The sequence below is a fragment of the Helianthus annuus genome, chromosome 15 (genome assembly GCF_002127325.2).
Source record: "Helianthus annuus cultivar XRQ/B chromosome 15, HanXRQr2.0-SUNRISE, whole genome shotgun sequence".
In the NCBI taxonomy this organism is placed as follows: domain Eukaryota; kingdom Viridiplantae; phylum Streptophyta; class Magnoliopsida; order Asterales; family Asteraceae; genus Helianthus; species Helianthus annuus.
In genome coordinates, this window is record NC_035447.2 from 137582812 (window position 1) to 137593817 (window position 11006).

The window sequence follows — 11006 nt, forward strand, 5'->3', positions numbered from 1 at the left end:
TTCTTCCTCTCCCTCAGGTAGTACATACCGAACCGACCGTGCGTGGTGTACCAAATCAACCATTAACTGGGAATGGTACGATTCATAACGTAACTCTCGCGCATTACTCACTCTTTCTTCCATTGTCGCATGTGGATGCTCCTCTTGAACGACTTCTGGTACATAATTCTGGCATATCGCCTTTCCTTCGTCTTCCAAAATCATGTTGTGCATGATTATACAAGCGTACATAGCATCTCTCATTTTTTGCTTGCTCCATGCACGACAAGGATTTCTCAAGTATTGCCAGCGTTGTTTAAGAACCCCAAAGCATCTCTCAATGTCTTTTCGTGAAGACTCTTGAACCTTTTTAAAGTATGCTCTTTTTTCATCAATAGGAACACTATACGTCTTCACGAAAATCGAATACCTAGGATAAATTCCGTCGCTCAAATAATATAAATAATATCCATGAGGGTAGTAGTTTCCATTTGCGTAAAACGACGCTTTTGGAGCTTTGCCAGAAATCCACTCCTCTAACAACGGAGATTGTTCAAAAACATTGATATCATTGGATGACCCGACCACGCCAAAGTAAGCCGACCAAACCCAAAGGTCCTGTGAAGCAATCGCCTGAAGAATAATAGTGGGTCCTTTTTGGTCACCACGTGTGTGTTGGCCTCGCCATGCAGTCGGGCAGTTATCCCAACGCCAATGCATGCAATCTATGCTCCCGATCATACCAGGCAAACCATGCTCAGCATTATGTACCTCGTAGATCTTTTGAAGGTCGTCCCATGTGGGCGTTCTAAGATAACGCGCACCGTACACATCAATTATACCTTTATAAAAAAAATATAGACAAACATAAGCTCGTTTTAAAAAAATAAAAGTAAAGTATAAGAATTGTACCGCGACAAAAATGCTCCAAGCTGTCTCGTGTTGTTTTCTCCGCCATTTTTAGATACTCGTCGTTGATGTCGGTAGTGTTACCATAAGCAAGGATTCGTAATGCCGACGTACACTTTTGGATACCGGTAAATCCAAGTGCCCCTCTCGCATCCGGTTTTTGTTTAAAATAATCGTAGTTGGCTTCCAAATCGTCGACTATGCGTAGAAACAACCGCTTACTCATTCGGAAACGACGCCTCGTTCGAAAATGTCGGCGCGTCATCAAAATAATCTTTCATCAAACGATCGTATGCCGCGCGTCGGTCTCGTCCAATATAACCTCTTTTATTTTTTTCTGCTTGGGGGCGACTAGAATGCTTGACATATCTCACCGCTAGTTGACAAGCACTCGTAACCGCCTCTTGCTCAAGCTCCTCATCGATCGAACCATCGCCATCCGCAAAATACTCATTGTAGTAAAAATTTACCATGGATGAAGAACTAGGAGAATCCATTTTTATAAAATGGTTGTATTTTTTTAGAGAGTTTTTGAGAGTTTTGGTTGAAAATAAATGAGTTTTGATTGTGTTTGTATATATATATATATAGGAAAAAGGTTTAAAATAAATAAATAAATAAGATAGCCGTTAACTAGCCGTTGTGTGATTTGATTGGGTGGTCAAAATGGAACAAGCGTTTTAATAATCACGCCGGCAACGATTTTTCTCGAAAATAACGCCCGAAAACGCCCCATGTAATGGGAGTGGGGGCTTTTTGGAGCGTGATTTTTCAATTAAAAAAAAACACCCCAGTACGGGCGGTCTAATTAACAGCTCGGTTGATTAACATTCGAATTTCGAGGTAGATTGTGATTTATACTTTCATTTTTTTTGAAGGGTGAATTTCTATGTACAGGACCTATTGGTCACCGGGTTCATGTCGATGACAATACCCCGTCAGCCCCGCTCTTCCGGACGCGATGTTCGATCGGGCCCCGGCCGTTGCGCAAGCTAACCTTCGCTCGGAAACCATACTGCCCCCACACGAGAGACTCGCTGGGGTAACAGCTGGGTAAAACCGGGTTGCCCTCAAGACCGCACCATGCCTCGGTAGGTACGATCCATCATTGGGACATCCTCCCCCCGACCTGCAGCCGGGTTTCGAACCTGTGACCTCCCAAAGGAAGACACAAGCCCAACCACATGGGACCAACTGGGCTGGGGTATACTTTCATAGGTTAGTATTTCAGTTGTTGATTTAGTTTTTTTTAATGAAAAAGCTTATATACTCCTAAAACCAAATAAATCTTAATCTATTTTTGTTTGTGATTGAACCCAAAACCTACCACTAAGAGCAGTGACGAAGCTTGAGATTTCCAACGGGGGTCGAAAACGTATATACCCAAAAATTTCTATACGAAAGCTACAGTGACGAAGCTTGAGATTTCTGACGGGAAAAAGTATATACCCAAAAATTTCTATACGAAAGCTACATATATAACACTACTGAGCGAAAAGTTCGGGGGGTCGACCCCCCCGCCCCTTCTAACTTGCGCCCCTGAGGCAAGTGCATCTATCAAGTGATCTAGCCCCACATTGGCTATTGTTGATTTAGTTAATTCGTTGATTAATATGTAACTAGTTTTAGGGAAAATGACGAAAATGAAAACGCAAAAATCCATTTAGTTCAAAACTTGACATGTGTCTAAAGCATCTGAGTCCACCCGTAGTGGGGCTTGATGTACCCCCCCACCACCACCACCACAAAACGCCCTATGGCGCCTTCGTATACTGCCCCTATGGGCGCTATGCCCCTCCAACCATTTCCCTTCGGCGTAATTATATCGAAAAAGTTTGGGTTTTCAAAAAATGTGACCGTTGAACGGTCTTAAATAATAAAAAAAAATCAAAATCTATATATATACACATACTCCTTCTCAATTTAAACAAGTATACCACACAAAATCCATCCTACATCCTACAATCTCACAAAAACTACTCTTTTGCAATGTCTTCGCCTTCATTGGAAGATTCGTTCATTGATCTCTACCAAAGATCTTTTTCCTATGAAGAAACCGCGAGGAGGAGGAGGAAGCGGTTACGAGTGTGTGTGCTCTCACAATTCAAGCCATGCAATATGTTATGCGTGACCATGAAGCCGCACATGAACATTTAATGAAAGACTACTTTCATCCCACACCGGTTCACGGTCTCGATGTTTTTAGGCGCCGATTTCGGATGAGCGAAATGTTATTTTTTGCGCATTAACGATGACTTGGAAGGTAAGTATGACTACTTTAAGCAAAAAACCGATGCTAGAGGATGTCTATGACTCAGCTCGATTCAAAAGGTAACACCCGTCCTGTGTTATGTGTACTTACCTACTGAAACACGTACGAAATCAACGAAGAGTATTTGACGATGGCGGAGAAAACCACACGCGATATCTTGGAAGAATTCTGCTACGGTATTTTTTACTTACTCGTATATATTTAATTTTATTTTATAGTACAATAAAGTTATATATAATTTTATATTTTTAGGAATATTCCAATTATATGGAAAACGTTACTTGAGAAACCCGACTAGGAACGACCTTCAACAAATATACGAAGTGCATTTAGAAAAACATGGTGTGACAACCCGAATATTTAAGGTTAGCACTACTGAAATTCCACAATCTTTGGCGTGTGTCTTGATGTTAATTGCCTATTTATTGCAAACAAGTGAGACTTGTTTGATTATGTTCGTGCACCACTAAATGTTTAAGCGTGTATATTGGTTAGTTATGCATGAACTCATCAAATGTTTTTTTTTCGTGTGTGTTTGTTAACTATATCGGAACCGTAACTGTATAGGTGTAGGTTAGTTGGTGTAAAAACTCATACTATTTTAGTTGGGCCACAAACTCACTCGGCACATACACTCCTCAACAAGATGGGCCTCTCCCATCTTGGCCCAGACTTTGGATTGGCCTGAAGTATATGTTACGTAAACATATGAGGGGGTTAGTATGTTACGTTTTGTGTGCGGATCAAGATTAGTCAACCCTACTCTCTCCCCTCCCTCAAGACTTGACGACAGTCACCTTAATCCCATTCGAAGCCCCCCATTAATTAATTGCTCCAACATCTTTTTAGGATACCGGATCTCGAGGTTAGCAATTCCAGCATTGTTCGTTTATATATATATATATATATATATATATATATTTGTAGTAATTGATTATGTATGCTTGTCTATGATTTGGAGTTTGGGTGGTAGCCTAATATGATTAGTGTTATACGAATCTGTGCATTGATTGTGACATAAATTCGGATATGATTTCGTGTTTTATATGACTGATCTTTCTGACGTGATTAGTTTCTTTGGTAGACATAATTTGGTACTAGTGATTTCGTATATATGGTTAAATTAATCTTGGTGTTTATGTAATCATAAACGACTCGATAATGCCTAGACTTGCTGTACGTAAACTCGGTGTTAGGTAACAATGGGATTCATGGATGATCTTGATATAATAATAGATATTTGATGTCTATGAGAATTGAATGGCATATAACTGATTGTTAAGATGAATAGGGTATTGCATGTTAACAGCGAATATAATTAATTAATGAATTAGAGTTGCGTGATGATAAATTGTTGTTGGGTTATTATACTGTTCAATTTGTTGGTATATGAATGATAAAGTAATTACTAGATAATGACTTAGGTTCACGAACATCAAGGTTGTAACTGTTTGATCGGATGCGGTCATGTGTGTATGGTAAATTGTTGATATGGGAAATAATTGATTAATTGGATGTAATTAATATAAGAATTCATTGGGCTTCACATGATAATTTGGGCCGAATACTATGACAGATTGCATACATGTTAGTTGGGCCAATATTTGTCAAATGGATTGCTAGATGTATTGAATTGACTTAATTGTAATTGGGCCGCACCTCCTTTTAATTCACAATGGGCTCAGACTGTTAATGCATATCGGGGATGGGCTTAGACATAGGCAGCCCAAGCAACACATTTAGTGTACCGCATGATTTAGTTTTAATTGGTTTGGGCCTTGTGTTGTTGGGCCGGGTATAGTGTGCGGGTAGCATGATATGAATATTTTTGAGTATTGCTGGTCTATGTTATGATGATAATACATAATAGATAAATTGGTTTGTTATAACTAAAAGATTATAGAGTATTATGAAGTGTGGTCATTATATGCATGTTCAATTGATTGAGGGCTGGACTGTTACTACGTGTTATTGTGATGTATGATCCTGTAATGTGAGAATACTTATGGCCCGGATGTTCGTTATAACTTGCATGATATTATATGATGCCTACTTGTGCAATGTGCGTGTAGAATATAAAGATTTAAGCGATACACAACTGATTGTTAATGGAATCCATGTTAGGATCGTTTAGAGCAATTTGATCACGTAACTAGTCTTACCGAGCAAAACCAAGGTGAGTTCACTGCTCTTTTTCCAAGCATGCATCCCGGGGAGGGATATCGGGTAATGTTCCGGGGAGGAACGCTTGTTTATTGGGATGTTTGTTATTATACTCAGTTTCTATCACATGGTTATTAGTTGATAGCGCTATTAGGTTTGGCACCCTCACACCGTACCGGGGAGGACAGGCGTGAACTAATTTCCTTAAAGCATGACCAATGTTTTGATAGAGAAATTGGGGTTGGGCAAATACATCTTGTAGCCATCTGCGGTAATCGAGTTAATAACAACATCAAATCAAGTTATTGAACTATTGAACTGTTGAACTGTTTTATACACATACCTGGTAACTAAACGCATTAACAAAACTTTGAACTCACCAGCGTCGTCTGACACACTTGTCTGCATGCTTGTAGGTCGTTAGATGTCTTGGATTGGAACTTGCTGTCTGGAGTAGCTGGAGTGGTCATGGGTCGACTGAAGGGATTCATGTGATATCATACATTGGTTTTTAAAACAGTTTAACATTGGTTTACTATTTGCTTCCGCTGAACATGTTGGTTTTCATTTAAACTCGTTGATGGTATTTTACGTTAATAATTAAGGATTTTATTTTGAAACTTGTACGCGTTCAATGTAATTAGTGGCTCGTTATTGATACGTCACACGCCTAACAGGGACATTCCCTAGGTGGTATTTTGGGGGTGTGACACATGGAATACCCGACATGATTGGTAATTTAGACTGTCGGCATTGGCTTGGTATAATTGTCCAACCGCATGGCGAGGTCAACACACACGCGGCGACCAGAAAGGACCGACGTTGAAATGGAACACTAACATGAATAACATGCTAGTACTTCTAAATGTTGAACATTAGCTTGAGCATAAATTTCATTAACGGTTTTCACTTTAATATAATGTTTTCTTTTCTTTTATATTTTTATGACTGTAATATTAAAGTTTAAACATTTTTTTTTAAATTGACAACAAAATTTTTATATTCTGAAGTTTCACGGTTTTATTTCTTTGGTTGGTTTTATTTCTTTGGTTTTTTCTTTCAGTCGTTACATAAAGTGTTATCACCCCAAACCAATATCGATCAAAAATGAATTCCTACAGAATTACCCAGGGGATTTCAGTAATTATTACTTCAGATTATATATTTGTTATTGTTAATAACTAAAGCAAATCAAACCCATCCCGTTAGTTTATTCCACTTATCAAATGTAAACTCAAGATGCTATATAAATATTCTCTACAATAATTAAAAATAACTTAATTATTATTGATCATAAATTAAAATATAATTAAGGATTATATAAAATTTAATTTAAATACTCATCTAATTATTTATCAATTTAATTTAAACACTCATTTAATTATTTATCTGTTTATCATATAAATATTTTAATGAAAAACTGGAAACAAAGGCAAAATCCATGTAATCTTTAAAAAATAAAGTTTAAGAAATTGACGCAAAGATAAATCAGGAAAATGTATAACAATTATTTATATTTATGTATTTTTAGATATATATTATATATTAATAATATTATGGATTAATCTAAAATATTAATATAGTATTTAATTTAAATATATAAATAAATTAAATAAGAGAATGCCATATGAAATTAAATGGAATCCTTAATGCCACATGGCATTAGATGGATTTCTTTATTAGTATCAAACTAGGTTAATGCCCGCGCGATGCGCGACTTCATCCAAAACCATGTTATTTACTTTGAAATATAATATTTTGTACAAACGCATACATTGGAAGAAAAAAAACAAAAAACTATTCAAATACCGGAAAAAACTTCCTTGTAGACTACATTTGATGTTTTACTCATTACATTCCTATCTTTGTCTAGTATAAGCAACTTCACACCGCCTCTGCTTGTAACTCTTGATAACGCAACATAAAGCTGACCATGTGAGAAAACTGGATATTTCAAATACAATCCAACCGTCGATAGAGATTGTCCTTGACTTTTATTTATAGTCATTGCAAAACATACATTTATAGGGAATGGTCGTCGTTGAAACTTGATAGAAATTCTTTTATCCGACGGTGTCAAACAGATTCGTGGAATAAACGTTCTGGTCCCTATGTTTCCTCCGGATATAATCTCCTATAATATGTTTATAAAGTTTAGTAATCCGTAGTCTTGTACCGTTGCATAAACCATTTTGTTGATCGATATTACGAAGCAACGTTACAGGTACACCAACTTTAAGGACTAATCGATGATTAGGCAGACCAGAAATTTTTAAACCATTTAGAACATCGGGAGAATATAGTCTCGTATTTGCTTCATTCTTTCCTTGATCAGTTTGAAAAATACTATCAGAACTCATACCACTTCATCGCCAGGAAAGGAAGCAAGCAATTTTTCATTAATTTCTTGAACAACCTCGTTTGTTGTTGCCAATATAGCTCTTTCAGCAAAATAATCTTTATCTTTGTACAGTTGAAGAAGCGAAGGATATACAAAGTCGACCAGATCTGACATAGGATCCTCAGAGCACTTGATTAACAAATCTTCAGGAATATCTATAACCACCTCACAATCATCACTGTCCCCAATCTTTCCCTCGCCCAAGTCAAGCAACCAATCCGCAAAAGCTTTAATCTCCTCTATATCAGATGCGTTGGCTCATACAATTAACCTCATGTTTTTGGTTAACGTAAGGACCTTGCAAGTACTCCAAATATACGACGACGTGATTGAAGCATTAACGATATCTCGCCTACTGCCATTTGGTACAACCGGAAGTATTTGTCTAAAGTCACCACCGAATACCATAACTTTTCCACCAAATGTCATCTCACATTTGAAGATATCTTTCATTGTTCGGTCAAGTGCTTCAAACGCATGTTTATGATTCATCGGTGCTTCATCCCAAATGATCAATTTCGTTTTCTTCAATAAATCAGCAACGTCATCATCCGGTTTAATAAAACACATCGAGGTTTCTGTTAAATTTAAAGGTATATGAAACCTTGAATGTGCAGTACGTCTACCAGGTAATAAAAGAGATGCGATTCCACTTGATGCAACATTTAGTACAATATCGCCTTTACATCTAATGGATGCAGATAATGTCTTCCAAATAAATGTCTTACCAGTACCCCCGTAGCCATAGACGAAGAACAAACCACCCGCATTACTATTAACTACTTCAGTTATCTCATCAAACACTAAACGCTGCTCATCGGTTAGGCTGCTTAAATTATTATCAAATTCAATGGCAGTAGTGCTTACATCGTACCTAAGCTCGTCAGCAATTAAACGGTTGTCTGCTGAATATATTGATTCACTGTCGGGTTGAGGCATAGACGGAAACCGACTTAAACTTGAGTTGTTACGTAATAAGTAACGCTCAATTTCCAGCAACGTTAGGTTCCTTATTTGTTCTTCTGGAATAGACAACCCTATTAAATTTATGTAAATAAATTATTAAAATTCTTTTAAATAAAAAATGAAATTAATAAACACTAATCTATAAGACATAACTGTCAAAATATTAAATAACAATTTGTGTACCTTCAATCGTCAAAAGCTTTTGCCGATTTTATAAAATACCATCCGCAAGGTACTCCCATGTGTTTTCCCAAACATGTTCAGGCTTTGATAATGTATTAGACGCCAACATTGTAGCAAACCAATTACGAAGATAGTAACCTGAACCTGTTTGGTACGCCTCTTTGATAGCTTCTATATACTCCTTGTCGTCGTCTAAAAGGCCTCTAGCGTAGCACGCATCTCTAAATGTTGGGAAGACTTGTCCATTCACAGTACGAATGTCTTCAAAAGACTTAGGACCCACTACCTTATTAAGAAGGATTCTTAAAAAGTATGCCTCGCCCATAGAAGGATTCACACAATGAATACGACCAATGGTTTTGCCTATTATGCGTTTATCCCATATCCGTTCGTCCTTCTTCCAAACAAATTTAGTTGGGAACTCAATGTAAGTAAGGGTTCGCGCCAACGAATCTTTTTCGTTCTTTTCCATCCACCCCAAAAACATCGTAGAAGAAACAGATGGTTTTTGTAGCACACTATCAAGTTCGTCGTCAGGGCCGTATACAACGTTTTGTTTATCAGGTAGATGAAACGGAAGCCTGATTACGGATGGATAGCGGTAATGAACATCAAATGCAAATATGCGCCATGAAGCTTCGCATGCCGAGAGATATCTACAATCGTAATATTCTTTGTGTAACACCTCGAAATTTTGCGTCCAATAAAGTATCGACACGTGTCTTAAGTTTACACGTGGTGTTAAATACTAAATAAAGGACTAAAGTTAAAAAAAAATGACAAACATTGAAAGTATGTAAATTCGAGGGTTAAAAATGTCAACGAGGGATAAATATACTGCACAGTAACCCTAAATAATGCTCGTACCTTCAAACGGATAAATCATGGATCGTGCGGAACGAAATGCGGAAGAAAGTGAGAGATTACAAACTGCAGGGGTTAATTGTGTCAACATGTTTAAGTTATACCTCTGAGTGACCCTTTAACATACCCGAGGCTTTGTAACAGTAAATTACGCTCACTAGAGTATACGATATAAATTTCGCGAAGTTCCGTTTTAAAACAAGAAAGTTATGATCAATTTTGTATGCGAGGGGTTAGAAGCGTCAACAATGAAAGTTAGGGCTTTTCGGATAGTAATTAAACTAACCGGGGACTTAACGGCACGGGTAAAAGTCACGAGGCCCTTATTCGTAAATAAACGAGGCCCAAAACGCAAAGTTACCCCTTCGAAACCGAAAGGCCAGGGCAATAATGGCAAAAGATTTGAAAATCTTGAAAATCAAGTCTCAGGCGACCCGCGTTAGGGAAACAAGGAAGCTCACGCGGGCCGCGAGCCATGTATAGATCTGGTGCCTGACATTGGGATTCAGGTGACCCGCGTAAGCCATATGTGAACTCTTACGCGGGCCGCGTCAAGGTGCCAGATGCAGAATACGGGGACAGGAGCACTGTTTGCTATTTTAACCGACTTATATGGCAATTATGGCAGCATGGGCGCCCCCTAAACGTCCCCTAGCATTCAGGGACACATGTTGATCATCCATGAACAATTATAGCCCTAGTTGTAATGATCTTGTGCTCCAATTTTCACTATAAAAGGCCATGTAGTGCACACTTAGTAAACACACCTCAAACCTGCTTTCTTGATCACATCTGGAGCTCAAGAGCACTCTTCTAACATCTCTGGTCGTGCACCAAGCTTCTGTAAGTATGCCTAACCCTTTGTGGTTTAGTTTTCCATAGTTTTAGCTTAAAAGTCAATCCGTCATAATTAACGATTGCCTTTACGATAAATCACAAATGATCCAGTGGTTTGTCGAATCAAAGGTAGTTATATGTGGGTAATCATGTAGGCTTTAAACCCCTAAAAGGGCACCCTCTGATTCCCACTCTAACTAGTCCGATTGTCGAGTCAAACTTGCTTAGAAAAAGTCAACAGAATGCTATTTTGCGAATTTATGCATAATCGGTAATGTAGATAGCGTGTAACCTGTTTTAACACTCATATAACATGATAATAAGTATATTAACTAGTCTAAGCTTGTTTGATCCGACCGTTTTCTGTTTTGACCTGGTTCGGAACCGAAAGTCGCAAAACTTTGACTTTTGCTTTGACTTCAGTTCTGACCC

At 37.9% G+C, this 11006-nt stretch overlaps 1 protein-coding gene across 1 annotated transcript; it reads right to left on the reverse strand.

The window, feature by feature from the left end:
* Positions 1–7124: 7124 nt before the first annotated feature.
* LOC110914362 lies at positions 7125–9360 on the reverse strand. The gene is made up of 4 exons (XM_022159159.1): positions 8913–9360; positions 8033–8761; positions 7686–7963; positions 7125–7457 (listed from the first exon to the last, which is right to left on the reverse strand). Exons 1-4 carry the CDS (start codon positions 9358–9360, stop codon positions 7125–7127), a joined length of 1788 nt encoding a protein of 595 aa, XP_022014851.1.
* Positions 9361–11006: the final 1646 nt, after the last annotated feature.